The 27,245-nt window shown below is 41.6% G+C and overlaps 1 protein-coding gene across 1 annotated transcript in view; it reads left to right on the top strand.

The window, feature by feature from the left end:
- CHD7 (chromodomain helicase DNA binding protein 7) overlaps positions 1-27,245 on the top strand; it is a 184,863-nt gene that overhangs the window by 147,653 nt on the left and 9,965 nt on the right. Inside the window, exons 14-32 of the mRNA XM_069465576.1 lie at positions 610-753; positions 1,944-2,199; positions 7,932-8,142; positions 8,644-8,839; positions 9,482-9,649; positions 9,891-10,070; positions 13,079-13,189; positions 13,279-13,484; positions 16,231-16,430; positions 16,620-16,779; positions 20,849-20,938; positions 21,387-21,490; positions 22,829-22,958; positions 23,347-23,419; positions 23,577-23,634; positions 24,339-24,567; positions 24,815-25,023; positions 25,149-25,820; positions 26,651-26,811. Of these exons, the coding sequence (XP_069321677.1) occupies positions 610-753; positions 1,944-2,199; positions 7,932-8,142; positions 8,644-8,839; positions 9,482-9,649; positions 9,891-10,070; positions 13,079-13,189; positions 13,279-13,484; positions 16,231-16,430; positions 16,620-16,779; positions 20,849-20,938; positions 21,387-21,490; positions 22,829-22,958; positions 23,347-23,419; positions 23,577-23,634; positions 24,339-24,567; positions 24,815-25,023; positions 25,149-25,820; positions 26,651-26,811 (3,558 nt within the window). The remainder of the gene's footprint in view (positions 1-609; positions 754-1,943; positions 2,200-7,931; positions 8,143-8,643; positions 8,840-9,481; positions 9,650-9,890; positions 10,071-13,078; positions 13,190-13,278; positions 13,485-16,230; positions 16,431-16,619; positions 16,780-20,848; positions 20,939-21,386; positions 21,491-22,828; positions 22,959-23,346; positions 23,420-23,576; positions 23,635-24,338; positions 24,568-24,814; positions 25,024-25,148; positions 25,821-26,650; positions 26,812-27,245) is intronic.

Raw genomic sequence — 27,245 nt, 5'->3', positions numbered from 1 at the left:
ATTAAAGAAATACCTAACCTGGTTCAAAGAGACAGTTATAAATAGCATCTGATTAAAAAAAAGTGATTGTGGTATTTTAAAACCAAGCTGACCTCTTTGCTAGTTGGAAATTTTTGTAGAACAAAATAGTTTTTCATACACTGTTGCATGTAGAAGAACTTCTTTTGTCTCTAAAGTGAGTCATGCAGGAAGCAGATGGAGAGATGAGAGCACTGTTGATATAGAGAGCAGAAAGAAGCATGTGCGATTTATCTGAGTCTAGGGATTTTGAAAAACTGGTGGGGAAAAAGCATTTGAGACTTAGGGGACTGAGCAAGCCATGGCACTAAAATATTGACCTAGTAACCCCAGGAAGAAGCAAAATGGCACGACACTTTTAAGGAGTCTGTAGAGTCCTAGGGAGGACCCTCCACGTACCTATTTATCTGAAGCAGGAGCCATGTTCTTGTAGCTCCGTCTTCATGTTTAATTTCTATACTTCGCATAGGGTGGATGCTGAATTAACACTGATGAGTAGAAGTAGAAAGATGGATATCTGGTAAAAAGCTTTGGTTTTAAGAAACTCTTTTTGCTACAATTTGATCAGCTGCTTTCCTTGCACTACCGTAGGAACACAAAGTGCTGCTGACAGGAACCCCGCTGCAGAACACTGTGGAAGAACTCTTTAGCTTGCTTCATTTCTTGGAACCAAGTCGCTTCCCTTCAGAAACCACCTTTATGCAGGAATTTGGTGATCTAAAAACAGAAGAGCAGGTACTTATCATCTTTGCTTTGTATTTTAGTCATAAAATTGACGATTAACCCATGAAATGGCAAAGCATTAATATTTACATTATTTTAAAATGTAAATTATATCACAGTTTTTTCTCATCTAATGAACAGAACTTTATATATCCATTCCTTGGACTTTCCAAGTCATCATTATGAAGATTTCTTGTTTGTTTATTTGTTTGTTCTTGAGAAGGACTGTTGAGATTTATAGAGAGGTTACGTACCTATTGATATAATTTTCAGAGATTGCTGTGCTCTTCGGGTTGGTGGTTTTGCTGTGTATATGTACTTTTGGGGAGAGTGTCAGGAGCCACTGAAGTTTGTAGAGCGGTTTGCCTGCTGGAGTTTTGTACTCTTATTTCTGAAGCATGTACTTCTTCAAACCTACATATTTTCATTTTAAATACATGAGGCATAACTACCCCACAGTATTTCTGTGAGAAACAAATGATGGATTGCGTTTCAAACGTGGTTGGTCATTTTATACACTGTAGGAGTTACATGGGTATTAGTTATTATGTTTTGTGTGCTGTATTTGAAATAAATATGAGAGATAGGCTTGAAATCTTGGTCTTTGTGTACCCCCTCCGCCAACTTACTATCTAAAACCGCTTAGCTTAGTCCAGAATGAAGTCTGTTTTGTTTTTCTTTTCTAACATAGAACTATATGGTGTACTATATCCTATTGCCAATCAACAGAAAAGAGAACCAAGGAGAGAGATCTCTTGCTTGCTCGTTGTTTCAGGGACTGTATAGCTCTAGGCTCACTTTCTCTCATTCTTTAGCTCTACCTAGGAGGGAAGAGAACAGAAGCAGAGCACTCCCATGACATTGTCTTATCCCTCTTCCTCATCATCCCTATGGCTTAAGACAAAAAGAAGGGAAAGCTAAATGAATAAATTGGATTTTTTGTTGTTGTTGTGTGTTTTTCAAGCCTTCTGGCTGTTCAGGACTCCTGGATAGGTAAAATAGTCCATTTGACATAGAATCATCCAACCTTCATGCACTTCTCTTATGAAAGCTGAAGGATTGGCACCTTCATACCTTTCTTAGGCTTTGAAAAATGAAAATGGATGGTAAATGAATAAGATAATCTTGATTTTTCATGTTAGAAAATGTTTTAACATGCAAGCAAATCATGATACCAGTATTTACATAAGGTCCTTTTTTAGGTACAAAAACTTCAGGCTATTCTAAAGCCAATGATGTTGAGACGTCTCAAAGAGGATGTAGAAAAGAACTTGGCCCCCAAAGAAGAAACTATTATTGAAGTTGAGCTAACAAACATTCAGAAGAAATATTACCGAGCCATCCTTGAGAAGAATTTTACGTTTCTTTCCAAAGGTGGTGGACAAGCTAATGTACCTAACCTTTTAAACACTATGATGGAATTACGAAAGTGCTGCAATCATCCGTACCTTATCAATGGTAAGCCCGCCCTGCTTGTGAACTTATTTAAATGATGACTGAAGCACCGGAAATCCCTTTCAGGCCCCAGACAGATGATTTCACGGTCTTTAGTCATTACTATATCCTGTCCACTGAGTGTGGGTTTCTCCAGCCTCCTATTCTCTGTGATGCCTCCAACCGTAGTGGCTGAAGGCGAGTGATCATTGCCCCAGCAATCCCTGAAGTGGTATCTCACCTTGCCGTTCGCCTACCTCTCTGTGCTTGAAAGGAGGCATTGGTGTTCCATGGCTAGAAGTCATCTGAAGTGCCAATAGCTAAAGAGAAAATAACCCCTGATTGAGGTTTTCTTGAGGGTGTGTGCATGTGTGTGTGTTTAAATTGGAGTTAAAGACGAACTTTGGTGTGGGCAGACAGCTATCAGCTATCTCAAGCCTTTGATCAGAAATGTCCTCACATTCCTCTCAGTCTAGAGGCCTTTAGCACCTCTATTTCCTGGAAATGAGAGATTATCTTAAATCTTTAATAATAGTTTTCCCCTGTTACTAATGGATAACTTATGGCTCTCTTGTTTTCTTAGCTGAGTTCATTGTGTTATAACTCATCTGGGTTAAAACCTCTATTATATACTTTCAAAAATCATTAAGTGGGTAAATATTTCACACCTATGATGTGTAAGATACTCTGGAGAATGCAAAGGTCAATAGGAAGTGAGCATTCCACTCTAGGAGCCTTCAATTAGGTGAGGGATTGAGATTAGGAAAGCTTTAAGAAGGAGATGGCATTTGAGATAAGCCTTCATGGGTAGAAAGGACATTGAGGCTGAAGTAATAACATAAGCAAAGAGAGAGAGTCTGGAAAACAAAGGAGAACTTGCCCAAAGTATAAGGCATGCGTTAAGAAACAGTGGGACAGTGTACCTTAGATATGCAGGGAAGGGCTTAAAAGCTAGTGCATGGAACTGTAGGTGGTGGGGAACCACGAATAGTGTTTGAGCTGAGCAATGATTAGAAATAGGATTCAGGGATGGGTGGTATGGTGGCTCACTCCTGTAATCCTAGCACTTTGGGAGACTGAGGCAGGAGGATGCCTTGAGGCCAGGAGTTCAAGACCAGCCTGGGCAACACAGCGAGACCCCACCTCTACACACAGATTTTTTTTTTTTAAATTAATTGGGCTTAGTGGCACATGCCTGAAGTCCTAGCTACTCAGGAGGCTGAGGCAAGAGGATCACTTGAATGCAAGAGTTTGAGACTACAGTGAGCTGTTACTGTACCACTGCACTCTAGCCTGGGCAACAGACAAGACCTCGTCTCTAAATAAATATGTAAGTAAGAAAAAGAATTTAACATGACCCATCAGGCAACATTATATTTAAAAAATGGGAGGAGGGAAAGCAGACATGCACAAGGACCAGCTAGGAGTCTATTGCTGTAGTCCAGGCAGGAGTTAACATGGATTAAAGGAAGGTGATGGCAGTGAATTTGGGGGACTTGTGTGCAATGATAACTGGCCGGCAATGCAGTTAGGTTCAGTTCCAGGGAAGAAGGAGCAAAGCCTGCTTTGTCTTTATCACAGTCTGTGAGGTTCAAGGACAGCTAATTTAAAGAGTTCCTAATCTTTCCCCCTTCAACAATTTACACACCTATCAGCCACCTCAGATCCAGAAGTCCTTTTTCTAAAAGATAGAGTAGTCCACACCTAGAAGGCAGTCTCCAGTGTAAGCAGTTGAAGTGATTGTTGTGTGACATCTGTGAATTTCTTTTTAAAACTTTGTGTTTTTAGCTTTGTCTTCTAAAGAGAGTATCATGTGCAATAATTACATGTTCAGTTCTGCCAACCTGCCAATCACAATGTATATAGGAGCTTTTGAGGGTGATACGGTGAGTGTCAGCCAAGCCTGTTCACGGAGTTGGAGAGAGAGAGTTGGGGCTTAGGGCAAATGATGGTGTGAGTAAAGGACACGTGTGTGCATGTACACACACATTTTTTCATTTAATAGCTGGTAAAAAGAAAATAAATAATAGCCTCCAAGGGGGAAGAAAAGAAAAGGAGATACTCACAAAAGGGCTTGAATGCTGCCAGCAGGGTATGTGTGAAAGGGGAGATCTCGGTGATGGTGGTTACATAGCCACCCCTGTTCCATCAAGTTTACCCTGTCTGGTCACATGTCAATTACATGCATTGAGCATCGGGGTGTTTTCCCCCAAAACACAGCTGGTGGGTCTCTTCCTTGGCTGATTGCTCTCCAGGGTCATCCTATGTAGCTCATTTGTTCGCTGAGAGCCTCTTAGGCTTGGCATCTGTGGCAATTGTTCTAATTGGTCACACATTGAGGTCGGTCAGCTTTTCTGTTCTTACAACAATTTAAGAAGTATCTGTTAAGCAGGTGTCCTTTATGCCTTTATTTTGGGAAATTGTAATGAAAAAATACTTATACACAAACTAAGGGTACAACTGCCCAGATAACTTTTGCAGACATTGTGTTTCGCAGAGGTTTGAAACAGTACTGTTTATTTTCGTCAGAAACATTTATTGAACATTTCAGAGAGAATTCTTTAATTTTGGAGATTAAATTGAAATTAGTATTGATTGTGGCAGGGTAAAGCACCCCCAATCAAACTAACCTTCAGTTCAACAAAGCACATTTCCATAGTTGTGAAAAATAGAAGCAACGATATGCATGAGTTGAGAGTAACAGGAGCACAGCAGAAGAAAAAAAATCTGTAAGTGATGGTAGAACACAAACTGTTCATAAATGAAGAATATTTTTAATGTGACTTAATATTTTTACTTAAGTGCTTGGAACTGTTTGGCACACTATAAGCCTCTGCTAGTTTTTCTTGCTACAAGTTAAGCAAGTTAAAGTAACTGGGTGACATAAATGGGGTTAGTGTTATTGCCCCAAGCTTTATTTGAATAGAATTTCCGATTTTTAGGTTCCATAATGTGAGGGCAAGAATAATGTAAAAAGTGTCCAAGGTCCCCTGCCGGTTAGAGGAGATTTAAGAGTTGGTGATTGTTGGTTGTCGGTGGAGGCAGGGGCAGGGTAGAGAAAGAGGAGCAAAAAGAAAACAAGAGTGAGGCTTACATGGTGAAATGAATTTCAGAGAGAAATTAGTAACTCTTTTTTTTCTGGTGATCTTCAAGAACAAAATATTTTCTTGTTTGTTGGTGGCTTATATAGCTAGATGACATTGCAGTTACTGCCCTGACAGTGACCATCTGTTGAAGTGAAAAAGACTTCAAGCTGGAAGTGAGTGCACACTTACTTCAAATGATTTTGATACACACACACTTTTAACTGTAGTGCCAGCCATGCTTTAATTAAAGGCAGAACCAACAAAGTGTTTTGGTTTACCATAACCCATTTCCTGTTAATTTTCTGATTGATGTTTATAAGTCTAATATCAAGGTAAATCTTTAATTGATAATCTTGAAAATTTGGCTATGACATCAGAAGGTAGAAATTGCCCTCCTCCCCAACACCTTCCCTACCTTTTTTCCTTCAGTGTTGCCATAATAAAATGTTAAGAGAATCATATAGGAAATATGTTTGCTGATATTATTTTTAAATGAAGTATTATTAATGTAAACTGGCTGCCACCTTAAGGACTTGAATCCATAACAAAGAGCTGGATTGATTAACTCAGCAGTAGTTTTTCTCAGGTAAGAAAGAATGTATTTTTCTTTTTCACTATTCTTTATAAGATGAGAAATTATTGGCAACATTTAAAAGGCAGAAAAGTTACTTTCCTCATCTTTGAATAATTTTAAAATTTAAAAAAATTTAAATTTTTCTTGCTAATTTGACCAAATTTTTAATACTTAAATTTTTTATTAAAATTCAAACATTTCTGACATTTATCAAATGATTATTTCATTGTTGAAAAATATTCATTGCCTGTTGACTTGTTTTAAACTATAAAAATTATACTTTATTTTACTATGGATTATAATCTTAACATGTACAAGAAATAATTATCCAAATATCATAAAAATAAAATCTATTTCTGAATTACAAAAAGCTTATAAAGTATTGTACAACAAGAACGAACTTTAACAAAAACGTAATGCAACATATGGGCTTAAATCTATTTCCCCTGTCTCTTGAGGGCCTTCTTGTCCTTAATCTAGAACCTGGGTTTCTAACTTTCACATTTTGAGAAACATTATTTAACTTTATTGAAGGACATTCTTGCTGATGCGCTTAAATAACATTTTGTTCTTTAGCTTTTCCTAATAAAACTCTTGCTTTTTTTTTTTCATACTTAAAGAAAAATTCTGAATATTAGCTTTTTATTCGTGTGGAAAAGGGAGTGAGGGGCTGGCAGTTCAGACAGAGCCAGTGTTTCTGCCAGTCCCCCGTCATAAGAAACTCGTGTGCTTTGTGGAGGCCTTAGTGCTTGGGAAGACGTTGTGTGACTTTAATCTGTTCTCAGTAAGGTCTTTGTTGATTAATAATTAACAGACTGTATTTATGCCATATGACCGTGTCACAAGGTAATTTCCACCAAGCACCTTTAAAGTGGAAATGGGATTGTGCTTTTGTTACATCTTGTGCTTCTTGCAGAAGTACTGAGTAGCCGTGGTGGCCTAACTAACCTTTAAAAATGTATCCCCATCTTTGTTATAGTTAGTTCACGTATTTAAGCCAGTGGTAAGAAGAGTAGTGTCAAATTTCTGGCACAGTGTAAGGCTGGGAAATAATCCCATTAGGATGTGTGTGTGTCTGTGTTTTCTGAAGAATAGGTGAGCACATCCTCCGCCTTTAGGGAGAGGAGCTGAGCACAGCAGCTATGTCCCGATTAACCCCAGAGGCAGGAGGAGGCCAGACCGGTGCTGCATAATTCTAGTTAAGCCACCTAAGCAGTTGAAGGAAGCTTAGCCTGCTGCTTACTGCATAAGCGTGTGCTTGGGGTCAGGGGAGGATGTGGTAGGGCTTCATTCCTTAAGAAGATGTTGTTTTCTTGAGGCTTCTGTCTAATATACCTAAGTCTTTGAACAAGCTAAAATCCATGTAGGGCTATGAGAAAAAGAGGGTTAAGCATAAAAGTCTTGTATCAAACACTTAGAGGGTTTTCTTTAAGCTTTAAACGCTTTGTATAATTCAAGATAGAATTTTTGTGTCTTAAGAAGTTATCAGGTGGGAATAAATGTGGAGAGAGATTCAGAGGTTACAGTAGAAGATACGTGCTTAGGTCCCACACAAATATCCCTAAAAATTATCTTGAAAGTGAATACCCCTTTTTGCAGTCATTTTGGCTATATTAATAGGTATCTATGGCCCCAAACTACTGCTCTTTACTGTAACCGTTAGGACTTTATTCCTTTGTTTTAGAACAGATTTTGTTGTTTGTGTTTATATTCAGCTAGTAAACAGTTCTTCATTTCTTTAGCAATTTAGGTTCCAAATTTTTTGTAGGTATCTGGCCCTTGGCTTGTTTCTGCCACTTCTGGCTTGACAGTCTGTTGTTGAAATTCAGTTTTTACAGACAGCAAACATTCGTTTGTTGAAAAATGTGATTTTCCTCCTAAATGCCTCAGTGTGTTGTACTTAAAAGTTTGATCCCTTTTGTATGTCCATGGTTTTGTGTAGACCCAACTTCAAGTAAGTAGGTGGATTCTTGTTCATAAACAAGAGTGTGGTGTTCTGGTTTCTGCAGTTTGCAGTGGGTTTTGAAAGCAAATTCATTGTTTTTGGTAATAAAAACCTTTTACAGTGTTCACGTTATGCTGTCCAATCTCTGCAGGTGCTGAAGAGAAAATTTTGGAAGAGTTTAAAGAAACACACAATGCAGAGTCTCCAGATTTTCAGCTCCAGGCAATGATCCAGGCTGCTGGCAAGCTAGTGCTGATTGACAAGCTGCTGCCAAAACTGAAGGCTGGTGGCCACAGGGTGCTTATCTTTTCCCAGATGGTGCGCTGCTTGGACATACTGGAAGACTACCTCATTCAAAGACGGTGAGGGCCACCGTATCAGAATAATAAAAAGGAAATAAAAAATTTGCCCTTCACAGGGCTCCAAGTGGTTCACCTAGAAGTGACATTTATGATAAAGGGGATGGAATGGGGACAGTGTGTCACATGTCTTTTTAAAAACTGTGCATGTACATGACAATTATTTTATATGACAACTACAAGAGGACAGTACATACTTTTGTGGGAAATTTTTTTTCCCCCATTGCTGTCATTTGACTAGGGGAGAATAGTTCTTACTTCAAATTGAAATTGTTTGTTATCTTACTTTGAGAGGTGTCAGCTATTTTCAGAGTTTAGCTTTTTCACTAGAGAGGAAGTAAAATAAAATTTAATCTTTGGTCATTCAACCAATTATATAAAAAACGACAAGAAACTCTATTTGCTCTGAAATTATTTCTGTTAAATCATACTCTGTTAATAAAAAAGGAACAGGTATGTTGTAGCTATGTGTCAGGCCTCCTTGTTTGTACTGGTACTTTCCAGGTACCCGTACGAGAGGATCGACGGCCGGGTGAGAGGCAACCTTCGCCAGGCGGCCATCGACAGGTTCTCCAAACCCGATTCCGATAGGTTTGTTTTCCTCCTGTGCACAAGGGCAGGAGGCTTAGGCATTAATCTCACTGCTGCTGATACCTGCATCATCTTTGATTCAGACTGGAATCCCCAAAATGACCTCCAGGTAAATACACAAGTAAATCTTTCTGATTTTGTTTTTTTGAAGTCCTTCTATGACAGAGAATCCCCATTCCAACCAATAAAGTGTCGTCACTCAGGCAGTGTCTCGTGACTGAGGGCAAATCAGCCAACTAGTCATCAATTTATTAGTGTTGTAAGAAGAAATTTCTTAGTATCTCAACTCTCTTCTAAACTGTACTACTTATTTATTAGAACATAAGGGTCTTATAACTGGCAGTTGAGTCTTGTCTTCGGTAGCTGTCAGCTTGGGCTGCTATAACAAAACACCACATAAATTGGGTGACTTAAACAACAGACATTTATATCTCGCAGCTCTGGAGGTTGGAAGTCTGAGATCAGGGTGCCAGGAGGGTCAGGTTCTTGGTGGGGGCCCTCTTCCTGATTTATGGACAGCCGTCTTCTTGCTGTGTCCTCACGTAGCCTAAAGAGAGCTAGCTGGCTCTCTGGCCCCTTTTCCCAGCACTGACCGCATTTGTGAGTACTCCGTCCTTGCGACCTCATCACCCCAAGGCCCCACCTCCAGATACCATGCCACTGGGGTGAGGGTTTCAACGTATGAATTTGGAGGCGGGGAAACACAGACATTCAGTTCTTTGCAATAGCATTAATTTTCTTTTTCTTCCAGGCTCAGGCTAGATGTCATAGAATAGGACAGAGCAAATCTGTGAAAATCTACAGGCTGATTACGAGAAATTCCTATGAAAGGGAAATGTTCGACAAGGCTAGTTTGAAGCTGGGTTTGGATAAAGCTGTGCTGCAGTCTATGAGTGGAAGAGAAAACGCTACCAATGGGGTAAAACAACACTTGCTTAAACCACTTGTTTATTCTGCCCCCTTCCTTTATTTAGCTAACAGTAAGAAATTATTCAGTATCTGATTAGTTTTCGACCTCAGTATTTTAAGCATATTTTGTCACACTTTCCTTTGCGATAATTCAGGTTTACTGTCTTTGAAAGAAACGAGGCTTTTGTTTAGTCTACAAACATTATAATTCTAAATTATTTTGAATATTTTTAAATATTTCTCTAAAACAGGTACAACAGCTTTCCAAGAAAGAAATTGAGGATCTTCTACGAAAAGGGGCCTATGGTGCACTCATGGATGAAGAGGACGAAGGGTCCAAATTCTGTGAAGAAGATATTGATCAGATTCTCCTACGTCGAACCCACACTATTACTATTGAGTCTGAAGGGAAAGGTTCCACGTTTGCTAAGGTGTGAAGAGTCCGCATTTTCTATAGAAGCATGATAAAGTTCACATAAAAAGCACCTTGTAAAAGTGCTCACAAGATGTATACATAATGTGTGCTTTACATTGGGAATTAACATTAATTACTAACTCCCTATAGAACCCCAGGCACACAAAGAAATTCTTTATATTTTGGGTTCTCTTCTGTGTATCTGGCACCAGTAGTCTTCACCTTGTTGTCCTGCTGTCTGCTTCTTGGCTCCTGAGGCTAATCCTTTACCCCTGTTCTTGACGTTACCCTCTCCACTTCTTCTGAGGTCCTGCTCCATCCTCCTCCTCCTTCTTTCCCCAGGTACTGATTCCTAAAACAGCTTGTGAGAATGATCGATCGAGTCATTTGTCTTTAAGAAAATCTATCATTTGTTTACCCCTGTAGCTGCAATTCTACACGTAACTGTTCTTTTCATAGCTAAAATCCACACAAGTGTAGTCTACTCCAGCTATCTCCACTGCCTTTCTTTCTGCTTATTTTTCAGCTTCTAGCTTGTTACCCCTTCTCTGCCTCTATCAGAATTCCGGCCAAGGTCACCACTGGGCACCCAGCCATTCTACCTGAGAGTCCCTTTTGAGGCTTTGCCTGCATTTTGTTCCAGCCATCCACTCCGAGGCCTACTCTACACTTTTATTTTTAACAGCTTTATTGAAATCTGATTTACTTACCATAAAATCCACCTGTTTGAAGTGTGCAGTTCAATGCCTTTACCATATCATGTGTAGCTATCAGCACAGTCTGGCAAGATCGGGCACATTCAAGGTGGTATGGCCGTAACAACCACAATCTGGGTTTAGAACATTTCCATCACCCCAAAAGATCCCAATGCTCGGTGGCGATTAGTCCCCACCCCTACCCTGGAATCCTTGAAAACCACTAATCTATTTTCTTTCTCTATAGACTTACTCTAGACAATTCATATAAATGGAATCATGCAATATATAATCTTTTATGTCTGACTTCATTCACTTAGTATAATGTTTTTGAGGTTCGTCCATGTTGTAGCACATACCAGTAACTTTCTTTCCTTCTTATCACCCAACAATGTTCCATTATATGAGTTTACCACGTTGACCATTTGATACTGGAAATCTGGATTGTTTATCCATTCACTAGTTGATAATGAAATTTGGTTTTTTTCTGCTTTTTGGCGATTATGAATAATGTCATTATGAACATTTGTGTGTGAGTTTTTGTGTGAATGTGTATTTTCATTTTTCTTGGGTATATACCAGGAGTGGAATTTCTATGCAGATAATATGTTAACTCCATGTTTAACCCTTAGAGGAACTGCTAGACTGTTTTCTAAAATGACTATGCCATTTTCCCTTCCCACCAGCGGTGTATTAGTTTCATTTTCTCCATATCCTCGCCAACACTTGTTTATTATCTGACTTTGTGGTTAGCCATCCCAGTGGTTGTGAATTGGTATCCCACTCTGGTTTTCTGGGTTTTATTTGTATTTCCTTGATGATGTTGAGCACATCTTTTCATGTGCTTGTTGGCCAGATGTCTATCATTTTGGAGAAATATCTGTTCAAATATTTCTTTCATTTTTTAAATTATTTGTCTTTTTATTACTGAGTTTTAAGAGTTCTTTATATATTTTGGATAAAAGTTCTATATCAGATAATATCATTGCAGGTATTTACTCCTAGTCTTCTTAATGTTGTATAATTTTAATGAAGCCCAGTTTACCAATTTTTTTTCTTTTATTGCTTGTGCTTTTGGTGCATTGTCTAACCCAAGGTCCCAAAGATTTACTCTTAGGTGTTTTCTAAGAGGTTTTTAGTTTTCACTCTTACATTTAGGTTTATGATCTCGTCTGAGTTGACTTTTGTGTGTGGTACGAGGTAAGGGTCCACCTCCTCCTTTTGCATGTGGGTGTCCTGTTGTCCCAGCTGCTCCGGTCTGGAAAGGCTCTGCTCCCCCCGGGGTCTGTGACCCAATACCTTCTCCCTCACATCTTTCAGCCTCTTTTTAGGTTTTTTCCCTCAGTGTTCACAGGCACTGTAAATTCAGTATGTGCAAAACCAGACCATCACCCATCTTTCTGCCCCCCAACATATAGAACACACACACATACACACACACACACACACACACACACACGTTTGTCCACCTGAGTAACACCATTGAGATGCCAGAGTTGGATGTTGAAGATTTTCTTGGCTTCCTCCTCCTCTTTCATGCTTCATATGCACCCATATTCTAACTCCATTCATTAAGTTTACCTTTTAAAGAATGTCTTTCTAGACCATCTCCTTTTCTCCATTTTTACTCTTTATCTCCATTCTATTATTTCTTCCCTAAACCATTACAGTGGCCTGTTCTACCCTCCGTGCTCCAAGGCATTGGTCTGTCCTCTTTAACTCTCTGTGACTCTGGATGTGATCATTCCCATCCTGACGTGATTTCTATTTTCAAATAGCTCCCGGCTCCCTCAGGAATAGGGGTCAGACTCTGTTAACAGGTCATACAAGGCCTTGAACCTGGCTTCTCCTTCCCTCACCAGCTTGACCTGTGGCTGTTCTTCCCTGCATAGTCTTAGCCCTTTCCTCTCCTCTGTGCCTTTGTACATTTTTTGCCGTGAACATTTCCACATGCTTTCCTGGTTTATGAGTGTTGTAAAGTACGGTCCAGACATTATCTTCTGGGAGAGCCTTTCTTCTCAGTTCCCAGCAGTTGCCTGCCCGGAGTGGGTTAGGGGCCCCTCCTCCAGGTATCACTTGCACCTGTACTACGTACCTTTGTTACCTGTCATTTATCATGCTGCGGTGTAATCCTTTGTTTCCTGGTCTGTCTCCGCCCTGGACAGTGAGCTGCCTGAGGGACAGGCTTTCATTCTGGTCTCAGGTACAATAGATGTGGCACAAGTGGAGGGACACACATGTATTTGAATGAATGAATGAAGAAAAAGGTGGGTTTGCATGCTGCCCGAGAAAAGCATCTCAAAGTAATGCATATTTTTTTCTCCTTTAGGCCAGTTTTGTTGCATCTGGAAATAGGACAGATATTTCCTTGGATGATCCAAATTTCTGGCAAAAGTGGGCTAAAAAGGCTGAATTGGATATTGATGCCTTAAATGGGAGGGTAAGTGAGAAGTCCCATTCAGACACCCTTCAGGTCTAACCCAAGGGTCACTCTTTCAGTAGTTGCAAATGTATCTGCTCTTTTGTTAGAACAACCTGGTTATTGACACTCCAAGAGTGAGAAAGCAGACCAGGCTCTATAGCGCAGTGAAGGAAGATGAGCTGATGGAGTTCTCAGACTTGGAAAGCGATTCCGAAGAAAAGCCTTGTGCAAAGCCACGGCGCCTCCAGGATAAGTCACAGGGCTATGCAAGGAGCGAGTGTTTCAGGGTTGAGAAGAATCTGCTTGTCTATGGGTAAGTCGGACTCACTATGAAAAATGGAATTTTAACAGTAGTTAGAATTCCTGGCTGGTATAGAAAAATTATATTTGTGTGACTCCCCTTTGCACAGTCAAATGAATGCCTTGGCAGTAATTCTGTGGGCGTTGGAGTCATTTGGCTAAAGTGTTCCCAGTTGGTCAGATTCTTACGGATTTGGAGAGGTCACCCAAAGTTAAGGTGCTTGTTTGTACCTTAAGGAATTATGTTAGATCCAAATTTACATGTTGATCATTAATAACTCAGGACAAAGTCTCAATATTACAAAATTTTTTCCCACTTTACCTTTGCATAAAATTTTTGTCTATAAGTACTCTCTTAATAATTTTCTGTTAAAAAAAATGTTCAACAGCAGTAATCTCACTTGTTAAACTTCCTTCCAACTCATCTGAAACATGAATGGTCATTTGAACTTTGTGAATGTGTTGTGTTCCTCCTGCTGGACTACAAGTTTCTGAAAGTCAGGGTCCATGCCTAGTTCATCTCTGAGTCGCTGTGGCACCCCACACAGTACTTTGAATAGCAGAGTGCTCAGTAAATATCTGAATCAGTAAGAGTTTTCTAGCAGATTTAATGGGAGACAGGCAACTCCCATTAAAATTGAAAAAAAAAAAAAAAAACTGCCACCAAAGCAATCTTTCTACAGATCTGATGGTGTCCGATGATTTTTTCCAATGGATCGCTGTTAGTTTCAGAGTAGGTTGGTTCTTTCCCGTGGGCAGTCCAAGCGTCTGTTAGGACAGACAGCTTCACCTTCTCCAATGTGCCGTGCTCCGTCTCATCTCTGTCTTTGCACAAGCCCTTCCCAGTACCTAGAGCGACCTCCCCACGTAGGTCCCAGCACACAGACTTGGCCTGCCTCACTTCTGCTTTCTGTGGGCGTCTGACACAAGCGTCAGCTTACACTTCCCACCACACTCAGCACATTGTGTATGCTTTTGAGTGGCCTGCTAGTTTCTCAGTTAGCAGCTCCTGGAGGACAGGGCTCTTTCTTTGTATCCTTAGTGCATAGTGCAGTGCGAGCAGACCCACAATGAGCACTGAATAAATGTTTGTGGAATAAGTAACTTCAGCAGAAATCCATCCTATATCTCAGCAGCTCGGTTGGTGCTACTAATTATCTGTGAAAACTAGACATCCTCTCCTGTCTGTTCTTACAGGGGCAGAGATTCTCCTCACCTAAGTCCTTTGCTACTTGTATCTGCCACCGTGTTTCAAGCTAATGAATTAGAGTTGAGAGTTTTGTTGGTAACTTTAGGAATGGAACATATTAATAACTCCCGAAGCTAAGCAGTATATGCTTAGGGCATTTTGTATTTCGGTCAAGCCCTTCCCTCCTTCCACGGGTGCTTACTATGTGTTGAACACCTTCTTTGTGCTGGGTGCTAGGATGCTCTCAGACATTAGGGGTACAGCTGTGAGCAAGACAGGCACAGCTTAAGGTAGGCGTGCGAACAAGCAGAAATGGTGTAAACTGTGATGATGCTGGGACAGGGAAGAACTCTGCCGTAGAGCATAGAAGGATGTCACCTCATCTTTAAGACAGAGCTCAGGTGTTATCTCCCTACTTCTGGGGCTAGGAAGTAAAAGAGGGAATGCCACAGAGGGTGATATGTACAGTCTGTGACTTGATGGACATTATGAATCAGCCAGGGTAAGAGGGAGTGTTGGGGGTAGGTAGGGAGGAGAAGAGAGTTCCCTGCAGAGACCAGTGTGTCCAGAGGCCTAGAGTTGAGGGTCAGCCTTGTGCTTGGAGGAACGGAAGGAAGTTCACAGGAGCCAGAGAGGACCAGGGAGTGGCAAGAGACCAGGCCAGGGCGAGAGGCAGGGCCTGAGAGGACATGTGCAGCCACGGCTCATCCTCCTCATGGCACAGCTCTCAGTCGCCAGTGGAGAGGCTGTCGGTACCATGAGCACTGCCCTGGTGCCTCAGTCTGCTGTCAGCTGGGAGAAGACATGGCTCAGACAGCACCTGCTGCCTCCTGCTCCCATGCCTATTTGTTGTATGGTCTCACCCTGCAACTCACAGATGAAACTGTGCAACACTGTTTACCTTTGTATTATAACACGAAACAAGCGGTCAGGTTCGACAGCCTGTTGTCTGTTTGCTTCTGTCCATAGCCTTCTCTCCCACCCATTTCACATGAGGACCTGAGAGTTGGCTGAACATCTTTCCTCTGAGTGTTTTTGTACTTGAGGTTATCACTTCCTATTTCAAAAGGAACCTCAAAGCTCTTCAGAGTTTTTTACCGGTTATCGTGGCATGCCTTAGAGGTGGATTGATGCAACCATACTCCTCAGCATTACGTCCTTGATTTTGGGACAGTCACACCTACCTTGAGTCACCTTCTCAGATGGTTGGTGTGTTTCATCGGCACATACTAGCCATGGCAGAGTGAAACAAAGTATACAATTGCTGGGCCCTCAGATTGCATTCATGTCCTGAAAATTGCTGCATCTGCCTGGGAACGCCGGTGTTCACCATGTGGGTGTTATTTCAGTGTCAGTTCAACTCTTGCACTTAGGAGCAGTGAACTTACAGCCTACTCTGTAAGTGACTGTTTTTAACTCTTGTACCCTGGATTGCTTTCCTATCACCTGATGTAAGATATTGCAAGTTTTGACCCAGGATTTCCCAACACTGGTACCTGACTATTAAAGTAAAGCCCCAAATCTAAACTCAAAGGCACTGTCCGCATGCTGAATATTTGTGTTTTTGTAGTTGGGGGCGGTGGACAGACATTCTTTCCCATGGACGCTACAAACGTCAGCTCACCGAGCAAGATGTCGAAACCATCTGCAGAACCATCCTAGTCTACTGTCTTAATCATTACAAAGGGGATGAAAATATCAAAAGCTTCATCTGGGATCTGATCACTCCCACGGCGGATGGCCAGACCCGAGCCTTGGTCAATCATTCCGGTAGGTCTGCTTCATGCTCTTTGCTCTATGGGGTCACAGAGAGCCACCAGAAACCTTTGTGACACACTGCTCATAAATAGATGTCACACAGATCGTGTATTTCCCTGCCTCGTGCATTAGAATATCTGACTCTGACACTATAATTTGGAGTATAAAAGGCTTCTATTATTGTGATGATGGTGATTCTAGGTTTGTCAGCCCCGGTGCCGAGGGGAAGGAAGGGAAAGAAGGTGAAAGCCCAGAGCACACAGCCAGTGGTGCAGGATGCCGACTGGCTGGCCGGCTGCAACCCAGACACTCTGTTCCAGGAGGACAGCTACAAGAAGCACCTGAAGCATCACTGTAACAAGTACGTTTTTAGGGGATGGATGTGGAGACCTTGGTTCCCTTTTTGTTCCTTAAAAAATCCGTACAGTCGGCTCTCTGTATCTGTGGATGCAGAACCTCTAGATACAGAAGGCCAACTAAGGAATTTGAGCATCGACAAATTTTGGTGTCCAAGGGGTGGGGGGGTTCCTGGAACCAATTTCCTGCAGGTACAGAGGGACGACTGTATTATTAAGACTGTTAAACCGTGTAGTTACTGTCTTTGTACAGCCTTCCCATTTTTCTTGAAACATGATGCCAGGTCACAGGAGAGCATGCCTTTAGGTGGCTGATTATTTTTTAATGTGGTAGAAGATACATAACTTGATGTTCACCATTTTCATCATTTGTAAGTGAACAATTCATTGACATTAATTAGATTCACAATGCTATTATCTCATCACTATCTATACCCACAATTTTTCCATATCCCCAGTATAAACTTTGTACCCCTTAATAATTTGCCAGTTCCATCCCTGCCCACCTAGCCTGTGATGACACTATTCTACTTTCTGTGAGTTTGTGTGTTCAAGGTATCTCATAAGTGGAATCATACATTATTTATCCCTCTGTATCTGGCTCATTTCACATAGCATAATGTTTTTAAGGTTCGTTCATGGTGTAGCATGTATCAGAGTTCCGTTCCTTTTAATGGCTGAATAGTATTCTATTGTGTGTGTATGTCGTATTTTGTTTGTCCATTTGTCTGTTGATGGACACTTGCATTATTTCCACCTTTGGCCATTGTGAATAATATTGCTATGAGCATTGTAGATGACCGATTTTTAACTAATATGTGTTAGAGAATATGGTTGGCAATATGTGATCCGTACTTCAGCTGACTGCTTTCAGTTGGAAGAACTGTGGAATTTATGTATTATTTTTTGCCTGATAATGTTTCAGTTGATGGGCCCATTTTTCCTACTTATAAGCTTAGAATCATATTCCTTACCTTTATTTCTACTAACTGATTATAGATCATTGAAGAATGTTAAATCTAAACTTATTTCATTGCTTGGAGCTCTATTAACTGTCTACATAGTGAGCTAGCTTCTGTGTATGTTGATTGTTTCCTTATTCTCAGTATGCGTGTTAGAGTATTAGTAGTGTAGGCAACAATGCTGCTGAACACTCTGAATGCTCTGCCACTTCCTAGCTTTGTGTGACCTGCAGCAAATTACTCAACCTCTTTAGGACTCACTTTTCTTGTGAGTCAGTTAGAGCTCGGCAGCAAGATCTCAATTGGATGAAGCAGGATATGAATAAATATGTATTTCTCTTTTAAAAAGCAGCAGCAACAAAAGTCTGAGCACATAATGCTGGCAGCATGCCAAACGCTTTATATAGATTGTATCCACGTAGTCTGAGTTGGCTACAATGAGTAGGGCTATTTTATCCCCATTTAAGTGACAAGGAAACTGAGCCTCAAGCTGAGTAACTTACTTCAGGTCCCTCAGCCAGTTAAGGGGCAGAACCAGGTTTGAACCCTCGATCATCACGTTCTCCTGCCCACCTCATCTCGGAAGTCCACCTCCTCCTCGGGGTTGTCAGGAGGCTCCAGGGGGGTCTTCAAATCTATTACCTCAAGCCATTTTGGTGTCTCAGAAACTGGCTGTTACTGCTGTGGCATAATAGTTCTCCCTAAAATCCTACCCCACTTACACCTGTTTGAAAACTCCTGTGTCCTTGTGGTTTATGGCAACTTTGGGTCAATGGCCTTCTGGGTTCTGGATTCAAACAGAGTGAAGTGGTTTAGTGTGGGAGGAATGGCTCCTGTCCTGGATGCTGGTGTGATGGTGATGGTCTTTAATTCCCCATTCTACTGTCAATAACAGACTTTCCGCAGGGTACCCTTCCTAATTAGTATGTGAGAAGTAACTGGTATTCTCCATATCTTTCCGCCCAGTCTCAGAAGAAGACTGTTGGTGCCTTCCAGCTCATCTCTGAGACAAATCAAGTGCTCCAATTGTCCTTTCCAAGTAGATCACGTCCTGAGACTCACTGGGGTCTCAAGTGAGGAAATGTTGATGCCTGTTAAGATGGAAGATGAGACCCACATTGAAGGATGTCCCAGAAAGTAACTGGCCCCTTCTGTCCCAAGTTTCAAGGTCATGAGGGACAAAGACAGACAAAGGGGACAGGACAGTCCCATGCCATGTGTGGCCAGCAGTTGTGTCTGTCTAGCTTATGGAGTGTGAACTCTCTGGGATCAGAGGCCATGTCCTGCTCACCTTTTTATCCTCCCAGTGGTTGGCCAGCATAGTGGATTCCACAGGGGGGACTTGGCTTGTCAGTTGCATTGGCTTGAATTTTTTCCTCTAGAAGAAAGGTGACATTCACAGATAGTTCATAAAACCTCCACATAATGAAGTTCCTCCTGAAGCAGAAATCTTTGACTTTTACCAAAATGGAGAGAAGCCATTAGGCTTCCTGCCACTCTATCGAGTTTTGCTGTGAATAATAAAGAATCCATCCAAAGGCAGAGAGTATTTTCTTTGGACCTGCCCTTTCTGAGCAGCCTCTGTAAGTAGGTAGTGGCCTTCAAATTCTTCTGCCTGCCATGGAGACCCAGACTGTCTCCTCTTCTTTGCATTTCGGTGTGGCACAGAGTTTCTCATGAGTTAACAAGAGAAAGAAATTAAAAAAAAAAAAAAAAGAAATGAATTATCCAAAATGATGGCCTACCTTGGAGTCTATTAGACATTTACAAGCTCACACTTAGCCCATCCAGAGCCCGTGGTGGCCATGAGTAGACTTGTGGGCAGGAAGGCATGTCAGGGAGCATCCGTTGAGGTATGATTGGAAGTAGTCTGTTTTGGTGAAGCTGCCCCTAGTTGTCATTTTAAAGTTTTGGAAGACAGTTGCCATGCCCCGAGAGACAGTGTGATGTGGGGTCAGAAAACCTACTTCTGATTGTCCCATGTGCAGGGTGACTCTGTGGCCTTGGATAAGTCACTTATCTTCTGTTACCATCAGTGTTCACTCTCGTAAAATGGAAGTTTTATCCTGCCCCCCGTCATCGTAGGGTTATTGTGAGGATCAGACGAGCTAGTATAAGTAAGTGTGATACACTGGCTGTAAAGTGTTACGCAGGTACCTGGTGGGATTATTACGGTGTGCTCATGGCCAAGAAGGTAGTCTTCACGTATCAGTCCCGAATGCACACCAGAGGCTGCCCAGCAGGGGATGCTACGTTCAGAGTAGACATAGGCCTTTGGGACTTACCAGGTGGACTTTATTGAAAGAATTGTGTTTCAGCCACTGAGGAAATACAAGCTGGATTAAAAATCTGGTTCCTAGAATTCCAAGGGTTTTTAAAAATGGATTTCTTAAAAATGACAAGAACGTCAGTGAATTGGACACATTTTAATTTCTTAATGTTTCATCATTATTTTTTAAGCTACAACTTAGGTTCCTAAGTAATATAAACTAGGAGGAATAAAATATCTAATGTTTCTTAAGGGAGAAGAGCGAGGACCCACCTCCACCCCACCCCGTCGCCATCTTCCTTTCTCGGAAGCAAAGTTGTATAATCTGAAAAACCTGACATTCCATATTGAGGGTTTATTGTAAGGTAGTAAAACCAGATTTTATATCTCGTTTATTCCTACAACTTCTGATGTGCTTCCAAAAATGGTATTAAGGCAGCAGCTGAGGAAATTTTATGAGATAATGAAGCAGAACAGTTACTGAAAGCCATCTGCTCAGTTGTTTACAAACTTGCTCCAATACTTCAGAGGCAATGGTAGGGTACGTGTCTAAACTTCACAAGCTGCACTAGGTAGAACTAAATGAAGTGCGCCTGGGCTGGGCTGAGCTTGGGCCCTCTCTGTGCAGTGTGAGCGGTTGCCAGGCAGGCCTGTTGGAAGCCAGCAGAAAGCACCACACAGAGGTGATTATGTGCCACCATCTGTCACGCTTCAAGCCTACCATACAGCATGGCTAATCAGCCTTGGCAGGATGATGGATGAACAGCAGCAGCTGCCAAAAGCCACTGTTGGCAAACAGTCCTGAAGTTAAGAACTTTTTCCCCCCTCTGTCTTCCTCTCCAGGGTCCTGCTGCGTGTCCGCATGCTGTACTACCTAAGACAAGAAGTGATAGGAGACCAGGCAGATAAGATCTTAGAGGGTGCTGACTCAAGGTTAGTGCGAGCGCACATTTGTTCTTTACCTCGGTGAGATAATCTGAGGAGTCGGAAAACATCTTGGATTGTGTTTCAAAACCCTCATAAACCATTAGTAGCTCATCTCCTTTTTCGTATCTTGAATGCAGTGTTTGTCCTTTGAGCTTGGGGACGTAATGAGAATCAGGAAAAGGCTGTTTGTATTTATGTTTGTACTATAAAAAGATGTGAACTAAATTACTGGTGTTCTGAGGTGCCCTTTAAAACGGGATCCCATGTGATAAAGTTCATTTCTGTTCGTGGCAGAGGGCGACTGATGTACACCCTTTCTTTTAACCCTTGTTGATTCCCCCCACCATGCTCAGGTATTCACTGTGGGGGAGAGGGCATGTGAGCGCGTGTATCGTATTCATTACTTGGAATTCTTTTTTAATACCAATATTTCTTGTAAATGTCGTCTTTCTAGTGAAGCTGATGTATGGATCCCTGAACCCTTCCATGCTGAAGTTCCTACAGATTGGTGGGATAAGGAAGCAGATAAATCCCTCTTAATTGGAGTGTTCAAACATGGTAAGTGACATTTCTGTTTGAATACATCTTGACTGTATGGCTTGGTCTTTATTTAGAACTCTTTGCGTACTCTTTTCCAAAGTCATAATATTAATGAGGACAGTTCCAAAGGACTCTTGGCGTCTACCATTTTTCTGTACTAAAAATCTAATATGAACTGTAAATATCAGATGCTGTTTTTGAATGTTTGTTGAGCATTTGAGAAGAAAACATTTCTTTCTTGGCTGTAAATAAAACCCAAACCATATTTGTTTTAATAATAGCCAAGTTGTACTATAGCTCTCCCTAAACTTTGCTTCCAGCACGGCTTCCCTTGCTAACTCTGCCAACCAGTGTCAAAGTGGACGGTGGGCTTAACCTCTGCTATTAATCTGTGCAAGTGCCTCCTGGGCTTTGTTCCAAGCAATATTTCACAAATGTCAGTGCTGAGAACTTGCGGCTCCCCTGAGTGGGATGCAGCCTTGTTAACTTTGAAAGGCTGGGGATGCAGAACTGGCATGATATATACAGTGAGCGATTCCTGATTATAATCCCAATTCTCTGGAGGTCGCAGAGGTATTCTCAGCAGCCCAGCCTGACTAAAGGGGAGAATGATGGCTTATAAAACCTTTCATGATTACAGTTTGGCTTGCGGCTCTACAGCAGTTAGGAGCGGTGTGTTGTAGTACACATCCTAATTGAATTGTGCTGTTCTGCCTATGTACTGCAGCCACGTTTTGTGAGCTCAGCCTCAAAATCATTTTCCCGCAGTGCACTGTTGGGATCTGCCATTTTCCATCTAGTCAACTTGGGCAGTCAAAAAGCAAATTGCAGTTTGAAAACCATAGAGGGAACAGTGTCATTTTACTGACATGCATCATCCTAAACCTGATAAGACAGGTTCGCTGGCCTTACGTATATGGGGTTTTTCCAGCCAGTCGTGCAAGTTCCTGCAGGACTGAAGCTGTTCACAAGGAGGATGGGGGTGGACCTAAAGTCCCCCTCCAGAGGTCATAAAGGAACATTACCAAGCCTTTTAAATGTTAAGCAAAATTAGATCTTGGGAAAAATGGGGTCAGAAATCCTCCCAGGCATCTTGCAGTTATTCTGAACCTGTTTTTCTGTTAGCATTTATGATAATTCCGATAATGTCCCTGTCGTATAACTCGCCCCGAATACTTCCCTAGAAGGAGCATTCCACAGAATGCTCTACTAAAACAAGATCCATTTAAATTGAGCATAGATGATCATCTTGACTGAGAAACAACCTTGTGTTGTGGAGGTGCTGTGATTTTTTGATAGTGATGGGGCCTTTCTTTGTTTCTATGTGTGTCCTCTGGGCCGGTGGGCATGGCACAGGCTATGAGAAGTACAATTCCATGCGAGCTGACCCGGCGCTGTGCTTCCTGGAACGCGTGGGTATGCCCGATGCCAAGGCCATAGCTGCCGAGCAAAGAGGAACAGACATGCTAGCAGATGGTGGAGACGGGTAAGAAGGACATTTTAAAATTTGAATAAACTTTATGTCAGTATCACATCTACTGGCAGATTCAGTTCTTACCCTGCACTACGCACTGTATCATGTCTGGTTTGAACTGAAATGATGTTTACTAGTATATTTTATTTGTATGTCATAACGACTGTTTAAACAAGCTATGTTATCTAGATAATCTGAAATTTGACTGTCATTTCAAATGTCGTTTCCCCCGACCCCCTCCACCACCCCTGCCGTGGCTACAAGTTGTCAATACTGATAGAGTCACTTTTAATACCAAACCCAGAATTAAAAGAAGCATCAGGCCAATCGTTACTCTTCCCCACTGCCCCCCTTGCTTTATCAGGATGATTTAAACAAATGTTGTTGTTGTTTTACGTAGGGGGGAATTTGATAGAGAAGATGAAGACCCAGAATATAAACCAACCAGAACGCCATTCAAAGATGAAATAGATGTAAGAACTTGAGTATATTGGCTTTTATAGTGTCATTAAAATATTATATGCCCATATAAGACTTGTTAAACTTTATAGGTAATGGCCTTTTCTCTAAAAGATAAAGCAAAATGAAACCCCAAATTAAAATAATTCTGTTTCTTGCTTTGCTTTCAAGGAATTTGCAAATTCTCCTCCAGAGGATAAGGAAGAATCCATGGAAATACACACCGCAGGTGAGGCCCGGGGAAGCTTGTGGAGCAGAGCAGGCATGTGCCGGGCAGTCCTCACTCACGTGGTGGGGACCTCTGCCGCATCACCGCGGTGGTGTCTTAACACGTTACTTCCTCTGCACTGACCTGGCTCTTCTGTGAATAATTTTAATTCTTATTTATGGTTGTGTTTTCATTACATTGAATTTCTTCGATAGAAGAGCTATTTTTTAGACTGAGTTAATTGATCTATTTATATTTTATACTAATGAGTAAAAAAAAATTTCAATCTTCTTTAAAATACAGCTCTTAGGAGTGGGACTTTTGCTAAGTATATATCTGAAATATTGCCAGTTTATTTAGAATATTGACCTTTTACCTAAGGTAAAATCATTAGGCAACAATTGTGCAATTTTTTATGTTCAAGATGATTATTTTATATACGTTACAGGAGAGCATTATAATGTAGTTCATGCTATAAAGTATGTTTCTTTATGTAGGACTGATAAATAAACTTGTTTTTTCCCTCTCTAAGGAGTCAAAAAAGGAATAGTTTATAAGTTCCAAACAATATTATTCCTCTATTTATGTTTTTAAAATGAGGGCACTGCGCTGCCCTATCCCACACCGTCGTTTGAATGTTAATGAGTCATCCTGTTTTGTTGGAAAATCCTGTGTATGGCAAGATTGCAGCTACACATTTCAAAAATGTCTTTCTACTTCCCCAGGCAAGCACAGTGAGAGTAATGCTGAGTTAGGCCAACTTTACTGGCCTAACACTTCAACCCTGACTACACGTCTGCGCCGGCTCATTACTGCCTATCAGCGCAGCTATAAAAGGCAACAGATGAGGCAAGAGGCCCTAATGAAGACTGACCGGCGCAGGCGGCGGCCTCGGGAGGAAGTGAGAGCACTAGAAGCAGAAAGGGAAGCGATTATATCTGAGAAACGGCAAAAGTGAGTTTCTTGAGGGTTTCACTCAACTCCTGGTACATTCCCCTCTTCTCTGCTCTTCTAGGCCCACAGGAGACAGGAATCACATCACAGATAGTGACCACCAAGGAAAGCCTCCCTACATCACAGCAAGCTGTCTCCCCAACCCCAAAACCAGTACCGTGTATAAGGTCTGGAGGGAAGAGGAAAAACCCAATAAACATTAGGCCTTTTTCCTCGAGTATGATGCAAGCTATTATCTTTCTAACAGGTGGACGAGAAGAGAAGAGGCTGATTTCTACCGTGTGGTATCCACTTTTGGGGTTATTTTTGACCCCATGAAACAGCAGTTTGACTGGAACCAATTTCGAGCTTTTGCCAGACTTGATAAAAAGTCTGATGAGAGTCTGGAGAAATACTTCAGTTGTTTTGTGGCCATGTGTAGGCGGGTGTGTCGAATGCCCACCAAGCCAGATGACGGTAGGTACATTTAGTAACAAAGCACTGTACTTTAATAAAAGGCCAATACAGTGAAAAATCAGAAAGTGTACGCTTTAAAGCGTACTAATTTTTCCCAGGCAAACACAAGTGCTTTTGTGTTACAGAACCTCCTGACCTCTCCTCCATGATCGAGCCGATCACAGAGGAGCGAGCCTCTAGGACTCTGTACCGCATCGAGCTGCTGCGGAAGATTCGCGAGCAGGTGCTTCACCACCCCCAGCTGGGGGAGAGGCTGAAGCTCTGCCAGCCGAGCCTGGACCTGCCCGAGTGGTGGGAGTGCGGACGGCATGACCGAGACTTGCTGGTGGGTGCTGCTAAACACGGGGTCAGCCGGACAGACTACCACATCCTCAACGACCCCGAGTTGTCCTTCCTGGATGCACATAAGAACTTTGCTCAGAACAGAGGGGCAGGTAACATAGCTTCCTTGAACCCACTGGCTGTCGGATTTGGCCAGGCTCCCCCAGTCCTCTCATCCACTCACGTGCCGGATGAAAAGGCAGTGGAACAGGCCGAAGGCAAAGGAGAGGAGTCGGAAAGCTCGACTGCCAAGGAGAAATCTGAGGGGAAGGAAGAGGAAGAGGAGATGGACCATGGGGGGACAGAGAGCAAACAGGAGGGTGAGGCCGAGGCCAGCTCCGTAAAAAATGAACTGAAAGGTGTGGAGGTCAGCGCAGACCCTGGGTCCAAGTCTATCTCAGAGAAAGGTTCCGAAGAGGATGAGGAAGAAAAGCTGGAGGATGATGATAAGTCGGAAGAGTCTTCCCAGCCCGAAGGTAAGGCCTGGCCATTGGGCCTCTATCAAGTGCTTTTTTCTTCCTTAAGAGTAATTGGTGTACATTTCCTTCTGTGCAGGGATGGTTTCAGGTTACACGTAGATGTGTGTTTGCCCTGTACAGCATGCAAACATGCTATCCCAAACAATGAAAACTCTAGGAAGAGCTGTACACGCACAATAACAACTTCTGGTTTAAGGAGGAAGGTTAGCTTTATAGTTGCAGTGCAATAAGAATTCCATGTGATTTTAATTTGGGACAAATAAATGTGAGGGAAGAGAGTGATTCATTGAGTAAATATTAATTATTTTAAAACAATTGGTGCTTTATTTTTGTTTTAATTTATAAGTAAAAGGAATAGAATCTGAAAATAACTAGTTTTCTTTCTAAGTCACAGGTTGCTATAACTGGCACAAAGTAAAAATAAAGCATCGCATTGTATTGTCCTGCTGTAGCTGAAACTTTCTACTTTAGCCCGAATGTTAGCCCTTTTTCCTGGGTGGAAGAATACAGGTCTTAGGTCAGAGACTTTGTTGGCTTTTTAGGCTCCTGTAGGATTCACTCACACAGTGCTAGATGGCTTATGATGTGACCTCTCCAAGCTTCTGCTTCTTCGTGTATAAAATGGACATAACACCAGGTGTATTAAAGGGTTGTCGCAAGCTTTAGATGACAGACCTGTAAGATGCCCAGTACCATTCTAGCTACATAGTAGTAGGTACGCAATAAGATGGAGCTGATTAGTATTCATATTTTTAACTGTGTCTTTTCTAAACTTTGGTTTCAGAGATATTGTGGTTGTGAGTAATGCACATTAACTCATTTCTCAGCAGGAGCTATCTCTAGAGGGAAGAACTTTGATGAAGAAAGCAATGCTTCTATGAGCACTGCTAGGGATGAAACCCGAGATGGATTCTACATGGAGGATGGAGATCCTTCAGTAGCTCAGCTCCTCCAGGAGAGAACGTTTGCCTTCTCATTTTGGCCTAAGGTTGGCAGATTTTTGTTACTGTCTTCTTATTTTGTTTTGTTGGAGTAGGGTGGAGGAAATCTTTCTGGCTTGATTCTTCAAATAATTTTAAGGCCAACTTTGACACAGTATATGAAGACTGTAGATTTTTCTTGTATTTTTAAAGAATGACCTGGAAAGCCCAAAGAAAAAAATTTGTAGAATACATTTGTAATAGGTTAGGAAAGATGACATGAAAGGAAAATAATAAGAAATAGAACTGTTTATATGGGTGGGTCTTTGGCTTCTTACAGCTATTTTGTTTAGTCGATCAGGTTGTCTGGTATAATCTACAGATTGTCAGTCATCTGAGTGCATTCATCCTTTGGCAAAATAAAATGTTTGGACTCTTAAAACTGTTGTTTTAAATATTTTTACTCGAAGCAAAGCTTTCAGATTTATGACAACTTCATATA

The sequence above is a fragment of the Eulemur rufifrons genome, chromosome 3 (genome assembly GCF_041146395.1).
Source record: "Eulemur rufifrons isolate Redbay chromosome 3, OSU_ERuf_1, whole genome shotgun sequence".
NCBI classification, from domain to species: Eukaryota; Metazoa; Chordata; class Mammalia; order Primates; family Lemuridae; genus Eulemur; species Eulemur rufifrons.
The sequence above is the reverse complement of the archived record's forward strand: the minus strand, read 5'-3'. Positions and strand labels throughout refer to the sequence as shown.